We start from the raw sequence: 17982 nt of genomic DNA on the forward strand, positions 1-17982 counted from the left end.
GACAGAAGAATGAAACGTACACATTAAAAAAAATTAATCTCTTCTTAGAAACATGCCACCTTATTCTAAAATAATCATATTCATCTCAGCTGATACTCAAAGTGTTAAATAATCAATTTCTCTTTCCCACTAGAAAAGACAGCCACTCAGGCAGGTAATCACAGTGTTGGAGAGTTTAATTTTGTTGAGTAAAAACTTGTTTTAAAAGCTACTTTTCCTATCAAATGACAGTAAGTCCCTTGACATAAATACCACTGCAATTTTATTACGTGAACGAGTGGTTACTGGTTTGGGTTTTTTCTTTACTCTAAACAAGTGAAAGAATTTGGAAATCCTGACCTGAAAGGGTTTCACACATGTTTAATTTTAATTGTGCATGCAATCACAGTGAGTTCGGTACCACTCATAAGCTTAAATTTAAGCGTGTGCATGGGTGTCAGCAGGACGGGGCTTTATTACAGCACAAAATCTAAGGTCTGGTTTTTCAGTGTTAAAATTTATGCCTCAATAAATTCATTTTTCCAAGAGAAGCTGTTCTGTGAAACAAATTATAAAAATAAATCTGTATATAACATACATTTTAACAGAGACATATATTAATATATTTAACATTTCTAAGTATAACTATTACAATAGATAATATTTCTGAAAATACTGAGTCACACAAGGGACCTGACACATGACATGATAGAATAAACCCTTGGGGAGAGGGTTACTGAGAGCCAGGTAAGAATGGGATGAAATTATTTTGACTGCTGTTGGCATGGGTATGTACTTCCAACTGTTTTCTGCTGCTGCTTCAGAGTAACATATTACCAGTTATCACCCAAATAGTTATTCTCATTACAGAAACATTAGGCCTTGTTACAATATATACCCTGAAAACTCACAAAAAATTACTATCAGCTAATTTTCCTATATTTTAGAAAATAAGCCAGGTCTTGATAGACCTGTTTACTTTTACATGCTCTCTACAACCATAACAACTTTCAGTACTGAATAATTGTCTGTGGAAGTTTTATTTTGGGAGCTCAGCTTGAACAACAAGCTAACAACAAAAGCCAACCAACCAGTAAGGGCAAGCAGTACTTGCAAGATGTTATCAGTTACTTCCAGAAAATGCCCCTTGGTGCCTATTTCACTCTGCTATTTTAAGTTAATTTGCAAAGCTTTGACAAGGAACAAAGGTTAAATACTTGGAATTTGCACAGGTTGTATGTTCAATGCAGAATGTGAAATAAATGTTACAAATACATGGTAGTTCCCCCAAGAAGAAAAAATGTGGGGCATGGGTACAGCTGCTCTGAACATCATTAAAAGAAGACAATTCTTCTGGAGCCAAGTGGGAAAGGAAGAGGCAGAAATGCAGAGTGTTGCAGAGGTGCAGCTTTCAAGGCTGCTTTATTAGGAGACTCCAGGTAGGTATGGAGCTGAGCAGAACTGTGTTACAAATATCTCCTGTTCTGTTACTCTAAAGAATAACACCTGAAGTACAGGAACCTGCTCTGGTAATACTGGAGTACATTTTAGCCACCTGAGCTGAGGGCTGAGCTTTGGTAGCTAGGAATATTGGTAATTAAAAACCAGATGTAAATCCAGTGGCACTGCATGCTATGGAGATGGATATTTGTAGTTATAAAACTGCAGTCCTGGGTGAGCTTGTAGCAAATCAGATTAAATTTAAGACTGCTAAATTTTGCTGTGAGAATTTATTTGTGTTGATATGGCATGGATTGGTCTGTTTATGTTTTGTTTGGGTTCTGCTGCCTGATTTTATCAACACTGTTAAATACTTTCATGCTGGTCATTGTAGTGGCAGCTGGAATGCCAAGCCATCTCCACCAAGCCATCCCTCAGTAAGTAAGAGGTGGTCAAACTGAAAGAAACAGATTTAGAGTTTGCCCATTGTCACACAGTATGAAAACCATAGCAGAGAAAACAGAAAACCTCCAAGCCCTGACTCTCCTGGCAAATGGGGAATGTTGTAAGTACAAGGTACTGTGGCAAACCTTTCCTCCTCCAGCTTTTCTCAGCCATGAAAATTTTTTTTCCCCATTTCTGGTCCTCATCCAGCTCTGAGAGTCAGTGACGATAATCAGAGCATGCCAAGCATCTGACCTCAGCAGATTTTCTTGTGAAATAAAGAATGCAGTGTGACGTGCAATTTTCTTCTGAATTCTTCAGATATGTCTCCTGGAATACATTCTTTCTGCTAACAGTTCTGCTATCAGCACTGTTTTCTGCATTTGACCCTCTCCCCTGCTTGTATTGCTGTGGTATTTTATAAGGAAGTTGTTAACAGGTTATTTTTGCACTCTAGTACTCTAGCAAACTGTAGTGGGTTTGAGTTGGTATTTCAAAATTAGTTTTCCACCTTCACAGCTAATCCTTGCGGGACGGACTGAACCAGTGATGCCCTGGGTGCTCAGCACATTCTGAATTAGGCCTCATCAGAAGGATATGCAGCCAAAGTTGACAAACTTATAAATACAAAGTGACCCGGTTTCAATCAAGAATCTACTTGTGCGTAAACAAACAAACCAAGTCAAAAAAAATTAACCTATTTCTCAAATTACTTTTAAAAATCCTGAGAAGTCAGTAATTCCTAAAGATTTCAGGAAACACTTGAAGCATGTCTTGGCCCCTAAGATTTTGGTTTATTTTTAGGTTTTTTTTTCATATAGCTAACATTTCATATAGCTAACATAAATTCTGTAGTTACTGTTTCTGCTATTTATCCAGAACATATTCATTGTAATTATTCTCTGTACTTTTTATCATTAACCTGCACAGATACTTTAATTACAGAGAAAAGATACCTCATTGTGGCAACAACACTCAATTTTGCCTTATCCTTATTGGTTTTCTTCTTTTCTGCTATTCCCATACACATGGTTCAAAGCACTTGTGAGATGATCTCATTTTTTGGTTGTTGTTGTTTCATTTTGATCTTGTTTTCCTGGCTGAGAGGATGTGTGTCACTTGTGTTTTGAAATGAACTCTGGTAAATACAGCCGCTTCTTGAAAAGATCACTGCTCTCCTTTGAGCACGACTCTGCCATAAATATGCAAGTGGGAAGAAAACTATGAAGAACTTGTTGTGTGAACTGCCCACGGGCTCGCTCCTCTCCTCGGTACAGCCCCGCTTCTGGATCCTTCCCCGCGGGGCACAGACACCTCCCAGCCTGCAGGACACCGAGTGCCAAAGGAGGGTAATTGTGCTATAAGGCTTTTTAATTCCACAACTTACTTCAGCTGTTATCAGCAGCTGGTTACTTCAGCTGGCTGATATGCCTTGGTGTCCTGTAAACATTCGGTCTGGTGCTGTGCATTACTCATAGTTGGAAAATCACTTTGACTCCTGTAGCATAATTATGTTAATGTCAAATGAGTCACAGGGAAACAGAAAACTTTTATCAGAGCTGCACCTCAGTGCCAGTTTCTGAATGCTCTTGTTGGCATGACAGAAGTAGGTTAGGGGATTTAGGGGAAAAAACAACTTTCATTTAATGAGTGACATGAAACTGTGATAATAATTACTCAAAAGGAAGCTTAAGTGACAATCAAACTTAGATTCGCTGAAACATAAAATTGGTAAGAGAATAGCCTGCCTGATTATTTATAAGAGCAAGAATGAAAAATACTGAATTTTTAAACAATTACTTTTTCAAGAAAACTACAGATCTCTTTCACACATAAACAGTTTTCACATTCATTATTTAGTTTCAATGGCAGTAAGTGATTTATTTAAATTGACATCTTAATTAGATTGCATTTCAGAGCCAACCTCCTCTGATATTTTATTATTTTTACCTCTTTCTTGGTTTAGTTAATGCTAATGATCAGCTAGGAAAAAAAAGCAACCGAAAAAACCCCACACTTTCAGCTCACGTTTGGATCATAATGCAAAAAGCCAGAAGTCCTCCAACAAGCTAAAAGTTCTTGTAATGTATCTTGTCCCAGCTTAAAGCAGACAAACGGCCAACAAGAGCAGTATTTGTTCCAGAGTTTAAAGACAAGGGGACAAAGATCTGTGACACACTGGCAGTCTCAGGGCTAAGCTGCAGCACTTCTTTCTTTCTGGAACATGCAAGTTCCACTACAACACTCTGGTATTTGCCTACCAGGATTTTACATGCTCAAACATATATCAATATTCACACGTGCCAACCTGATGAATAGGATATACCATCTGAATGCAAAGGGAAACTTTTTTTTCCCCAGATGGCTGAAACATCATTGTCAGAACACAAGAGTTTAAGCATTCTGACAGATTCCACTGCGCTATACAATAAAAAGTAAGCAAAAGCCAACAGCTGAATTGAAAATCATAACCATATAATTTTAGTCAGGAAAAAATAAATCATCTAGGGCAACGGAATAAAAACCCCTTATTGATAAGCGACTGCATTTCCATTAATGTTCTATTTGAGAGGGAGACAAGACTTACATTTCTCTGGGAGCTCCATCCCTCTGAGCACTTCCCCTTCATCTGCTGACTTCTCATCTCATGCCTTTTCTGAGTTCCCTCCACTTATCCTAGAAACTGTTAATAAATTAAATCTCACATGTCCTAAAAGAAACCAACTGTTGTTACTAAATTGAGTGGGAATATAAGGTCATGCCATAGGTGACTAAGTACCCCCCAGATTTCCCTACGAGCCATGATCTAAATATGATGGTACAGCATCATCTCGACCTTATAATGAGTGAGGGGCTTTATTTCAGAGAACATCCCTGACCCAGAGAAAACCTATTATGGACAGCACCTGTAGTTTGAAGCCCTCGGCTCCTGGCTGAGGAGGATAATAATAAAATTGTGTTTTATTATGTAAAAAAGTTGATGCCAACACATCACCAGAAAGCCCTCACTTGGTATTATTAGGTTCTCTCGAGTTTCGCGTGGGAACGTACAGGAAATGCACCAAGGCGTTCTTTCTCTGTAAACCAGCATCGCTTTATTAGCGATGTGTGTTTGCGGTTTGCCCCACGGAGGCGGCCAGACGCTGTCCGTGCGCCGCTGCTGCCGCTGTCCCGGGGCAGGACCCGGCGTTTCCCCTCTCCCCGTGCCCGCCACGATCCCGCGCTCCGGGGGAAGCGCAGCGGCGGGAGCGGTGATGGAGGGAACGGCTGCGGAGCACCCGCGGGAGCATCACGCGGCCGGGCACAACCCGGGGCGCTGGGCACGGCTGGTGCCTTTCCCTGGTGCGGGACAGCGCGGGTGGTGCGGGGCGTGCGGGCCCCCCCCGGCACCGCAGCTGCGCCCGTCCGTCAGCGCCGCCCCCCGGGCGGAGCCGCCCAGCGCTGCCCCTTTAAGGCAGCGCAGCCCCGCGCGCATTCCAGAGGCCGCGTCACCGTTCCGGGAAGCGGTGACGTCACCGCGCCATCCCTCCCTCGCTCGGTGCCGCGCTCTGTACCGGGCGGCGGGGCGGGCCCGGGAACAAAGGCGCGACATAAATAGAAGGTGAGCGAGCGCGGGCAGCGCCGTGCCCGCCGGCCGGGGCGGGGCCGCGTCCGCCGTGACGTCGCGGCGCGGGCGCGCGCCTGCGCGGCTATTTATAGGCGCCGCCGGTGGGAAGCCGGGCGTGGTGACGTCATGCGGCGCCGCCGGGCGTGCGGCGTTATGTCACGTCACGTCACGTCACGTGCGGGGCTCGGCGGTCGCCTCAGGATGGCGGCACTGAGGGCGGGAGACCCAGCCCGGCCTCAGGGTGCGCCCGCCTCGGGGCATGGCCGCTGGCAGCGCCCCGCGACCGATGGCCCTTGAAACAGCGAGGGCGTTCTTTGATTCGTGCCGGGGATTCGGCACGAGTGAGGGGGCCGCTGGCTGCGCTCCCCTCGCGGGGTGCTCAGTGAAAGGATAGCTCCGTGCGAGGGCGGACAGCACCGCCGGCTGCTCCTGTCCCTGCCCGGCTCTCCCTGTACACAAAAGCAATGCCTTCCCCCGGGGGATGGTTCCTGCGCCCGCTGGAACGCGACATTCCCCACAATTAATTATTACATAAGTGCCGTGTCAAGGATGCCATTGATATTACGGTGGCTCTCTCAACTACGGCAATGACAGCAGCAGCTTCTCTCTAGAATGTTAAAAGGATGCTGGCTCATTTCTGTGCCACTGGCCAAGTCGGCCTCTCAAGAGCAGCCTGAGGAGGTTGACATCCTTTGTGGTCATGGGCTCTGTGAAAGGCTGAAGCCTGGCATTGTTTACAGTCCCCTGCTGGAGCTGGCCTCGTCTGTTTTCTAAAAATCAGATAATGTGAAAGGGAACTGGGCCACATGTGTAAGCTTTTAATAGTAGTACTTGGTAGGCAAGGCTTACATACCCTTTATTGTAACTCTTTGTATTTCACTACTGGATATTAAAAAGCTGCTGAGTCCTCTTTGATCCCTTCTGAATGGGGGTGAGGGGGCATCATGGTTTGTGGTTGGTTGGTTTGGTTGGGGTTTTTTTGTGAAATTGTTCGTAAAAGTCAGTGACTGACTGTCTGTCTGTCTCCCAAAGCTGTTGCTTTCTCTAGACAGACCAGACAGCAAATAAGTCTCTAATTTGAGATGCCGTCTTCCCAGACTATTCATGTTCAAAGAAAATGTGGTGGACCATGTGAAACAAGGAACTATATCATCAACAAGTAACTTCTGGTACACTAGTCACTGTGAGCAAGTGAAAGATCTAGAAAAAGTTCACTGAGAGTTGCACAATAAGCACCAAATAAAGCACTGAATAAAGGTCCTTGTAGAGGAGCTGTAAAGTTGATTGAAATTTCCAGAAGGCAGAACTGAGTGTGCCAATTTCTGTCCCCATAGGGCAGATGTGTCTGCATCAGTGTGCTCTCACCCTTAAGTCTGGGGGGTTTTTTTTAATTTTAAAGATAAGTGTTGAACTAAATATAGACTAAACTAATCTGAACTAAATTTAAACCAGGGATATTTTCATTCCAGAGTTTAACCAAATAGTTAATTTGGGATTATTCCTACGTGGTTTTGAGTAGGCTTAGCCAATGTCTTGACTGGAAAATTGAAGGAATTGGAGTTTCAGCCCTTTTTGTGTGCCAGTGCACTGTTCAAAGTTAGCAGTCCTTCTTTTTCAGCCCTTCTCTGTGATACTGTGGCATCTGTCTGTGAAGGCTGAATGTGGCATTTGAGGGCTTTGTTGTGCAGAGTAGGGATGTGTGGTGCAGTGCAAACCTGAGCAGAATTGTGCTGTCCCAGAGCATTCCAAGGGAGGATGGTGTGGTTATTAGAGAGTGGCTGTGTCTTTTATTAGATTGAGGAAGAGAGAAGTGGACAAGCTTTCAGGAACACACACCTTTCTCCTTCAGCTGCCTTAAAAAAGAAATTCTGGAAAACCATATCAGTAAATTTGTGCTGTTCTTAAAACAATGTTCTCCTTCAAAAACCTGGATTACTCATTAGCTTCTAGAAATGTAATAGCTGCTAGTTTTCCACTGAGGTGTTCCTGGTTACATGCTGCTAGGGACACACCTGTCAAACAGAACTGTGTACCCATAAATGTGTAGTTGCACAGATAATTGCTTGAAGTGCAGCAGAGCAGCCCTGGATGTGCTGTCTGGAGATTACACTGCATCTCCTCTGAGGAGGGAATTTGCAATGCTTACTTCACTGTTTAGTCACCTGGATGACTGTATGCTGACAATAAAACAGGCTTCTGAATGAGCCACCAGAATAAAATTTCAAAGCTTACTGTAACCTGCAGAGAAAACCTGTACTGAGTGTACATCTCTGCAGTAGAGTACTAGCCTATGCTAGAACCTCCCTGCAAAATGTTTAATTAATCTTCTTAACCTAGGAAAAAGAAAGTCCTGTGCTTTGAAGTGAAGCTTTCCTGGAATTTTCCATGTGCCCTTCATGGCTTTGAGATGGTGCCTCCTATCAGAAACAACCTTCCAGGAAGTCTGGGCAGTATCAGTCTGTGAGTGAGGCTTGCATAATAAATGCCCTCGACTGCAGAGCTGTGGATTCTGCTCATTCTCATCCCAGAATGGGAGGTGTTTGCTCACTGTACTGAGTGTCCTGATGGAAGTTATTGGGATGAACCCAAGCAGCTACCAGGCATGGGATGGCTCCCACAGGCTGAAGGACAGAAACGGCCTCTTAGCAGCTGCAGAATGTTTTCACAAAGCAGTCCAAGTGGACTAATAGAGCACCTCCAAAACATAAGCTCAGAGCTTAACTTTTTTAACCCAGGTGGACGCTTAAAAACTGTGGTTTCAGCAGAAACATTAATTTGGCACCTAATTTTGTCTTCCTGTCAGCCCTTTGCTTTCTTACAGGTAATAATTAACAACTGTTCAAGTTCCATGATGGCCCCTCTTCACTTCTAAGTGTCAGTCTCCCTTTTATCTGAAAACATCTAGCTTTTCAGCATAATCAGGGCTGAATTCTTAAGAGGCTTATGAAGGCCCACATGCATTTAACAGATCTATTGATGTTATTTTTAAAAAGGCACCATATTTTTCTCTTGCCTTCTATGTCTGGAAACCATTTTTCAGGGCAGACTAGAAGTTGTTTCTGGTGGAAGCTGGATTCCCTGACTCAACAGGGCTCTTTGTTTTCAAGGAATAAAAATAAAGAGGATCTCTCTTGAGTTTCCTTTAATTATAAGCCTGAGGGCAGAGGGAAAGGAGGAGTGATTTCTGTTTCTCAGTATGATGTTTGTGATTTACCTCTGCCTGGAGGAGTTGCTGTTTTGTTGCTGAATGATAATTGTACCTTCCCTGTGGCTGTAGAGGGGATTTGGCAGTGTTGCACTCCTGGTTTGTGGGAGTTCTCAAAAAAATTATTTGGGAGTTTCTTCTGTGACTTGAACATGCTACTCTCCTTCACAATCCCAAGGATTTCCTTGTGGTATGATCCAGGGCTGAATGTCAAGTCAGTTCTTGCAGTCTGGCTTTTTCATTCTGGAGAAAACGTGATGCATTTGAAATGTATTTGAGATCCCATTTTCTCATTAGGTGCTTACGTTATGCAAGGTGGGGAATGGCAGTTACCCTTAGAGCTATTTATTACACTCTGCTCTGGAGCTAATGAGGGAAATGGGAGTCAAGAAGGGACATGACAGAGGTTTTTGTAGAAGATTTGTAGAAGTTTTTGTAGAAGCAGAGATTATCTGGATGGTGAAGGTATATGAGAACATTCATGTTTAAAAACAGATTTTTAAAAGTGTGTGCAGTTCTTCTGTTACTTATAAGCAGCCCTTGATCAGGCATAGGCACTAAGTCAGTATCCTGTCATTTTGTTCATGGGAGTCTCCCGTGTTTCTAGCAGCCCCAAAGTAAAGAATTCATGGCTTTTTGAGAAATAAAGGAATTATTTTATGTCATTCCTTGGATGATAACTTCCTTTCTCTGAGGAAAGCAGAACTGTCAGTGATGATGATGACTCCTCTTTTCAGGTAGAAAAGAAGAGTAAAGATGTGAGCAAGAAATTTAGGATATGTGCAGTCTGCCATGGGCTGTTTCGGGTAAGTTGTTCAGTGCTTTCTGACAAAGACAAGGAGGTGTATCATGCCCACCAGGGCAACGTGGTGAGCATAATGTTAAGGCTGTTAATCATGTAAGTACCTGAGAGAATTAGAAATTGTACATTAAAGGTGTCACCTGTTTCTTTTGACCATTGACTGCTTTCTGCAGAACAGCCACTGCAGCATCATAATGAACTGAAACAAGGTAGCTTTCATGGATTCTACTGTGGTCTAATAGTGTCACAAATGTGTTTATTCTGTTTGTGGCATCTGTTACATGATGAAAAATTTGGATATCTTAGCAAAAGAGGTGCCTTTTTATTTCTCTCTTAAATCTTGGTAAGAGTTTAAAGCATTGAACTCTAAAGATTTTTCTGATGGTTTACTGTGAATTAATCAGTTTAATTCATATAATAAGGCCATCATAGTTTTTTATGTAATATGAAACTATTTCAAAAGTCTGTTAATTTCTAATTGACATTTTGTCACTTGACCTAGCCAGTGTTCAAGGTCAGTGCAGGATTGTTACCTGGTAATGTTTGTCATGAGAATTTATGAACTTTTTGTTATTGTCACTGCTGCATACCAACAGTGCAACTTGAAAACTGACATTAAATATGACTTTCAAAATTCAGAAATAGATTAAGCCCTCTGTTCTCCCTTCTAATTCTTCCTGTCCTCACCCACCTCACTCTCCACCCTTAGATCAAAGCTTCCAAGAGGGTAAAGTCAAAATGTTTCACGTAAATCTCCTTGATGCAGCTCAGGCTCTTTGAAACTTTTGTTCTCTTCTGTTTGTTTCTTCCAAAACGTCTTGTTGCTTCCTCTGTATCCACTGGGTCTTTTTTTTTTTTTTTCCCTTTGCTCTGGAGTCTTACTTGCCTTTATCTAGGACTGTCAGTGGACTGGAACTCTGGTGTTCAACTGTTATTTAAAAAACGTGGATAACTTTATTAAGTTCACAAAGAGACATCTGTGGTATACGGTAAATCACAATGAGAAATACATTTTGCAAGCAGGCACAGTTGTGTAAAGAAGTTTAAAACAAGCAAAAACCTCATTGTTTTCCCCAAAGGCTCCTATTTTTGTAACTGTTTAGGTTAGTAAATTCTTGGGAATTTGTCTTTTGCCTTGGAATGCCTAGTCAAATGTGAGATGTTGAAAATGAACTCAGTAGATCATGACTACCATTTTGAAACTTCAATAAACAATGGGGCACTGTGCACTGTGGAACATTTCTCTAGTGAACACAGTGCTTAGCAGAAATCCTAAATCTGTTGCTCATTCAGTTGAAAGCACAGCAGAGGCAAAACCAATGCATGAACATGTGTCATGGCAATAAATTTAAATGTTATCAGAAGTTGCTCTATGAGAATTTAATTTTGTTGACTTTTCTACATGTTTAGATCTTAAAATATTTTTTGATTGAATAGTTCTGCGATGGTATCTTCTTTCTGCCCTAATTTAGAAGCAATGAAGGTAAGGTAAAGTTGTTTTGCAAGTGGGGCATGACCCTGTCCCTGTGGAGCTCAGTGACATTTCTTGCTAACTGAAATGATGCACGACTGGGTGTGGAGGTTTTTGGGTGGCACAGTTTGCTCCTTCTTGGTTTCCTTTCTTCACACAGATTGATTGTTTTGTCTGAGTTGTTGTAAAAACAGGGTGTTCTAAGGCTTTCTAATTAGCTTCTGTCTAATTTGGCATACTTTCTGGAACTGAGAGATTTCCTGCAAAAGCTTGGTTCCTCCCCCATCCCAGTAACATCACTAAATTACTTTTGAAAAAGCATTTCGATGCTGCCACATGCCTAATTATAAGTTGATTTTTTTAGGCTTTTAAATGTGATTTGTCTTACAAAAATGAAATTATTTTTAAGGATTGAGTTGCATACTGCTTGAATGTTACTCAAAACTCTACAAAATCATGCTTTGATTTAATTTTCATATAATCTATATGCCTATTTTAGAAAGATTAATTAAAATAACTTGTCATGGTAGCTTATGTCTTAAAGGCCCTTTGTAATCTGGAAAAAAAACTGACTTTTTAAACTTTTCTAGTACACTAAACAGATGACTCAAAACTAACTCTGATTTTGCTTTAACTTCTCTGATTCAGATTTCTTTTAATTGCTGTGGTTACAGTGTAGTACTCTTCGTACATCCTGGGTAGTTACGTTGTCTTTACTGCAATCTTTGTAAGGGCTTGAAAATGCAGATGAAGAAAGCCAGGTTTTTTTCTTTTGCTTCTTGAGAAGTGCTGCAGAGTTTTGTTGTTTCATGATTGCTGTTGTGTTTAAATGCTAAGTCATTTTGCACTGAGAAGAAACAGTTTTCAGCTGTTGAAAGTAAGAGTGCATCTGTAATAAGGGTTATTATGATTAATTTTTATGCTTGTTGTCAGTTCTCTGAAAAATAGAATTACAAATCTAAAAAGGCACAGGCTTGTTTACTTAATGATCCCTTAGCATATATTCCTGTGTCTCTGAGATCAGTGATAACAGGATGAGGTAAGAATTGATTATTCAAGGTAAGATTTTGAAGTTCATTGAGAGTTTTAGCACTGGGGGATGATTTTCTCCACCAAATAAAGTAGAAATTATCACTTATTTCAGAATGATTTGGGTGAGGCTGAATTTGTTGAAAAGGTCTGTTTTCACTTGATTTGGAATATGAGGATTATCTGTTGACACATGTATTTAAACCAAACTGGTGTGAATACAAACCAGATGTTTCTTGGGAACATTTTTATAGTACATTTGAACCATAAAATGAGGTGACACATTTTTAAATCAGTATTCCTGATTGTACATTGAGGAAATGTGTTATTTTGCTATTTCTAAGTGGACAAGAATCTGCAATCTTATACAGAATTAAGTGCTGCAATGAAAATCTAGATACAGAATAGAATGACCCTCTGTATAAAAGAAAATAAATCATGTTTGATTTAGATCTTTAACACAAATAAGGACTCTTTTAAAATTATTTTCAGCAATTGTTTTGAAGGCTTGGTTAAATCTTGATTTCCATATCCATTCTCCTTGAGCACACAAGAGGCTGTCAGAAAGTAGCTGGTGATGTGTGATTCTAGGATCCTAGTGATTCTAGGATTGAAAAACACATTAGTGTTGTGGAAGTGTTCCACACTTAGTTGCATTGATTCAGGAGTACCTTCATGTTATAAAACTTCCACTGTCCCAGTTAATTTCTTCCTGCAAACCCTCCAAGTGGAGATAACCTGTGTTCCCAGTTTTAGTCTCTTCTCCCCTTGTGAATGTTCTACACAAGGCCAGGGCAGAGGTGGGACATAGTAGTATTGAAATGTGTTAAATGCCATAAGTGTAGATTTATATAATTTCTAACAACAGTAGCAAGGAATGTTATTTGCAGTTGTTTTCACTTTTTTATTTCACACACATACACACACGGGGTCAATGTTTCTCAAGGATGAGCTTGGCAGTTTCTGCATTCTCTCGCATTTTATTACTAATATTTTATTATGATGATATTCTTAGTAAAACCTACAATTTGGAAAGTTCATTCCTGTAAACTGCCCCTTTAATGTGTTGTATCATTAACTCTTAAATCATTCAGTCACAGGAGTTTTGGTGTTTATAGGATTGGGAAGATGACTCGTGTGGTCTTTGCCTGGTTTTGCTGAACTTAGATTTATCAAAGAGCATTTCTCTCAGAATTGAAGTAAATAAAAGGAGAGAAGTCACACGGAGGAAGAAATACTTTCTACCCCTTCTTCAGGTCTCCTTTTGTTTTCATTCTATGAAACAATATACAGAGAACATGTTGAAAGCCACCTGTACCCTTTTTGAATATCTTCAGATAGCTTTTCTCAAAAGCTTTGTGGTCTGTGAAGAGCCCTTATTACACCTGACACTGGAAATCGAATCAGTCCTTTTCTGAAGTGTGCTGTGGATGCCTATTCCATCTCATTGTGCACATGGAGAGATCCCAAAGTTAAAAGTAAGTTCATGGTAGCCATATGTCATGACAGTGTGTCTGGTTTGGGCCTTTGAGGCACAGTTGGAATATACAGACAATATAAAAGCTTGTGTTGCCTCGTATAAATGTAAACATTTTTGAAACTGGTGAGTGCTGGTTCTTTGCCTCCATCATTTTCTAAACATGTACAATAGTCTCACCCTATTCCATTTAGCTAAATTTGGTAAGAATATAAACTGACCATAAAAATGTAATTAAAGCTTGAACTAGAGATATAGTAGTTCAAACTGCAGTTGGCATTAAGGTGCTTGTATAGCTTTGTCAGTGCAGTTCAGCTGCACAGAGGGTGTGTTCATTTAGCAAAGGCTTCAGGCTGCTTCTTGTTTAGGTTTGTTCATACATTTTTTCCCTTTATTTGGTGGTGTTAACCCTTTGCAGAAAGGCAAGAGTGTGTTAAACATCGTCAGTTTGTTGGGTGAATAGACCACAGGTGTTAGCTGATTCATTAACAGGTCTCTAACAGTGACAAGAGTTTCTAGCACTGTTTGCAAAGCCTGGCTCTATAAACTCTGACCTACATAAAGCTGAAACAGCTGCCAGATTTAGTGGCAATTAACTCTATTTGTGAGTGCTCACAAGTCTGGGTATCTGGCTGTTCACAGACGATGTGTCAGTTTGGGAACTTCAGTCATACTCATTTAGCACGCACCCAAGGGTTTGATATCAATTGTTTTGGGGTTGGGTTGTTTTTGCACTGTGGCTTGTTTTATCCAAGTGCTATTGAAAGCAGCACAAATCTCTCCATTGACTTGGGTTAGTTGGTCACTGTATGACATAACAAGCCTGTGTTGATTAATTCCCTGCTGTTCCTACTATAAGCCCACACATAATAATGGAGAACCATTAGTGGCCATTGTCACTGTTAGTCAGTTCCCAGTAATACTTCATTTTTATTTTCAGGCTGAACCTTCCAATCCTACACAGTGTTATAAATAAACCCTGTAAACAAGACCTCCTTGTCACATTTTTAGAATAGTAGATGCAACGTTTGCTAAACTTAGAACTTTCTCAAAGTCATGGTCACAGGTTCATGTGACCTGTTACAAAAGTTGCTGATTTCATTGTTTGGTTTCTCAACCCGACTTTCGACTTGCAGCCTGCTGAAGGCTGCTGCAGCCTGTGAGCGGGAGGGCACATAGGGCGGGGCCCTTATTGCGTAAAGGTTTGTAGCTGTGACTCGGTTTTTGCAGAAAGTAACACTCATTTAGCTTCTCCTGCTTCCTCCTGCCTATTACGAATACCCTACAGCACTGCTGTGAGAGAGCACTGCCTGTTCAAAGAACACCCTCAAAACCTACTGGAAATGGTGAACTGTAGCAAAGCAAAGCAGTAACCTGTAGTGTTCCTTTCTTAGCTGTGAAATCTGGGGGAAGTACCCATGCTACATATTACTTCTTATTTTAGGAGCAAAATGTCTATCATTTCTTGTATATAAATGTCATAGAACACTGGACAAAGTTGAAAATGTCTAACAAGTATTTGCTGGACAGTACTGTCTTACTGAGGAGATAAAGTGTCAGCTTGTCACGTGTTTTTAGGTTACCTTACTAATACATTACTTAAATTACCTTAAAATTTATTAACAATATGCACAGTATAGTTGGGAAGTCACCCGTTTTTGTGGTCCTGCAAACTAATTACTTGGTCACCCACTTGTATCATTGCAAAGCACTGTCACTTTGAGGGTTGGTGCAGGTTTGGTAAGGTTTGTACCTCCTAAATAGCCTGTGATTCTCAGGATAGATAAAGTATGTTTTGAAAGCCATATAAAGAGGAATTATGAACATGATCAGAAAACCATTTTTTTCCTTTTTAGAGTTTCTCACTCTGTGAGGTGTCTTCTGCCTTTTCTTACATTTCACTATGTGCATCCCTCAGTAATTCCACATGATGGAATAGAAAACAGGTCAGAATAGTATACAGATAAAAGTCAGTAAAAGGAATTATTGTATCTCTTAGGGAAGATGAGTACTTTTTCTGTAGCAGAATTACTTACTATCTCTTTGATGAATGTTGCTGTTGTCTTTAAGCCTAGGAAAAGAAATATATTAAAGTAGATTGTAGAGTGCATTTTTGTTCTGCACAGTAATGTCACTTCAATTCTTTATAAGAGGCAATTAGATAAAAAAGCATGTCTTAGAATATTGTATTGATGTCTCTACTCACAGATTAAGTTTCTAGAAGGAAAATTTTCTGATGCATCTTCTTTTACCTTAAGTATCAGTGTTTTTCTTGCTTAAAGTCTCATTTCCTACCTGAGGAAAAAAAGAAATAGCTAATAACCATAATTGAGGGGAAAATGTTTTGGGTTTTTTGTTTGTTTTATTAACATGGAAGCATAATCCTGTACCGATTCTACATTTAGGAGTGGTTTTTTGTCTTCTCTGTCCCCTGATATCTGCACATGAGGCAAGAGAGCTAAAAGGTTTTGTCTTCCTCCCTATGCACTGTTCCTCCTTTTTTCATAGCCACTACAGCACCTCTGCATTCCTGGCCCTTGTACATGGCCTGAGCACAGGGGTCATTTGAGCAGTCAGAATGCTTTTATGTGCAGACAGCCTGGAATGGCTTTATGGCCAGCTCTCCTGGAATAATTTATAAGGACTGCATCAGGAGTAACACTGGGGAATTTGGAGGGCTGCCCTGAGTTGTGCTGATGGTTGTACATGGCCCTGACCCTCTCTGAGGGAGGCACAGGCCACTTCCCTTACATTGTTCTACCACTGCTGGCATGGAAGAGCAGCAGATCTGAGTTGGTGTGAGCAGTCTGTAGGTGTTGAGAGAAATCACAGTAAGGAAAACCACTGTGACTCCAGAGCGTGGTACTGGGGTTTTTTTCTGTAGTGTAACTCATGTCCTCCTGTTGGCCCAAAGAGTCACCACAATGCAAAGTGGAGCTGAGATAATGTGTCTGTACAAGAAATCCACTCATTTTTTGTGGGGCAGGGTGGACTCGGGTGCACATTTCCTGGTTCTTTTTATTACAGTGGATTTTGCTGCTGTCTTAGTTATTATTAGTGGATTCTTAGAATTAGTAGAGAATTGTTTATTCTGGAGAGGTGCTAGGAATGGTGAATATCTGTGAAACTCTAATAGTATATGAGTGTTGTGAGCAGGAATTTGTGGTGTGAGCAACTGACAAGTTGTGTAAATTGACCTTTACCTGTCCTTTAATTTTCCAGTGCTATATCAAGCTATACTGTTGGGGTTTTTTTTTAATGCATAGATAGGACTTAAAGTAATGTCAATATTTAACTTGCAACTTGAGCTAAGAGTACAACAAAATCAAATCTAATACTGAATTTCAAAGGAGGCTGAAGGAGATTGTGTATCTTGGATCATATAATAATGGTTGATTGGAAATTCCAGTCTCATCCATGTATGGGCCTTTTGAAGAATGAAAGTATTAATTCCTTAATAAAGGCAAAACCTAGGGAAGTGAGGGCTCTGATCATCCAAGCATGTTGAAGACTAAGAGGAAGTGTAGTTGTACATTTGATTTGTTAATCTTGTGTAAGGATTCAAATTGTATTTTTGTTGTAAAGTACTGTTGTTATAAAGCTTTCAATTCCATTGAGCTTCCGACTGCCCAGAATAGATCATTTTGCCAGTCATCTCTGAGCTCTGTGCTGCCCCACCTAGATCTCTGCAAGTGTCCCAGGAAATTATTCCAAAGCTAGAACAGGCATGTCTAGATTATATTGCAGCCAGTGTTATGACTGCATTTATAATTACTGTGAGTTAACATAATTCTTTCCTTTATGAGGACAGCTCTTGGAGAAACTTCTGTTTCTCTTTGATTTTATTGTTTCTGTTGGTGTAGGATAAAAGCCACTCAGGCTCAAGGAGTATAAAAGCTTTTTCTTATGAAAAAATAGTGGTATGCCAGTATGAACACATCTTGCATGAAACCAGAAAGTAAGTCAGTTGCAATATATGCTTTTAAAATTCTAAACGATGATGTACACAAGAGGTTGTAAAGTAACTTTAGAAGGACCTTATGATGCATGCATCTTGTGTAATTCTGGGCATTCTAATTACAGAATTCTTTTTGCACATACCCAGATTTAGTCATGTGTGGATCAACCAGAGATAGTTCTGTAGATGTTTTTCAGTAGGGAAGTGACATACCAAGCAGTACAGGATGTAAAACAGAAATGGGCCATATTGAATTAATCTTTAGTGTTTGACTTAAATTCATAAGGGATTTAGTTACACTCTTCACTAATTCTCAACAGGTAAGAATTTGAACATCACTATTTATAGTAGAAGAAAGAGGCTTGTTAGAATTCTAAGTGACCTGAAGTTTTCTAGTCTAAGTATCATTTAATCTAAATATACCAATCAACGTCTCAAAAAAAGTCAAATGCACACAGCAATTTGGCTTCATGTGAATGTTCTTCTGGGAGCTAATGGAGTGCAGAGTTTCCCATGTTCTCTCTCTTCCCTTCATTGCTGAGTATCTATATCCATGGCCATCCTCAAGAA

The 17982-nt window shown here is 40.5% G+C and overlaps 1 protein-coding gene across 1 annotated transcript in view; it reads left to right on the plus strand.

The window, feature by feature from the left end:
* The first annotated feature begins 4967 nt into the window (after positions 1 to 4967).
* The window catches only part of LOC139592852 (uncharacterized), a 51401-nt gene continuing 38386 nt past the window's right edge, over positions 4968 to 17982 (plus strand). The window contains exon 1 of the mRNA XM_071437332.1: positions 4968 to 5464. Within this exon, the coding sequence (XP_071293433.1) occupies positions 4968 to 5464 (497 nt within the window). The remainder of the gene's footprint in view (positions 5465 to 17982) is intronic.

This window comes from Agelaius tricolor, unplaced genomic scaffold (assembly GCF_023055355.1).
Source record: "Agelaius tricolor isolate 1412-34295 unplaced genomic scaffold, bAgeTri1.0.p SCAF_1, whole genome shotgun sequence".
Taxonomy (NCBI): Eukaryota; Metazoa; Chordata; class Aves; order Passeriformes; family Icteridae; genus Agelaius; species Agelaius tricolor.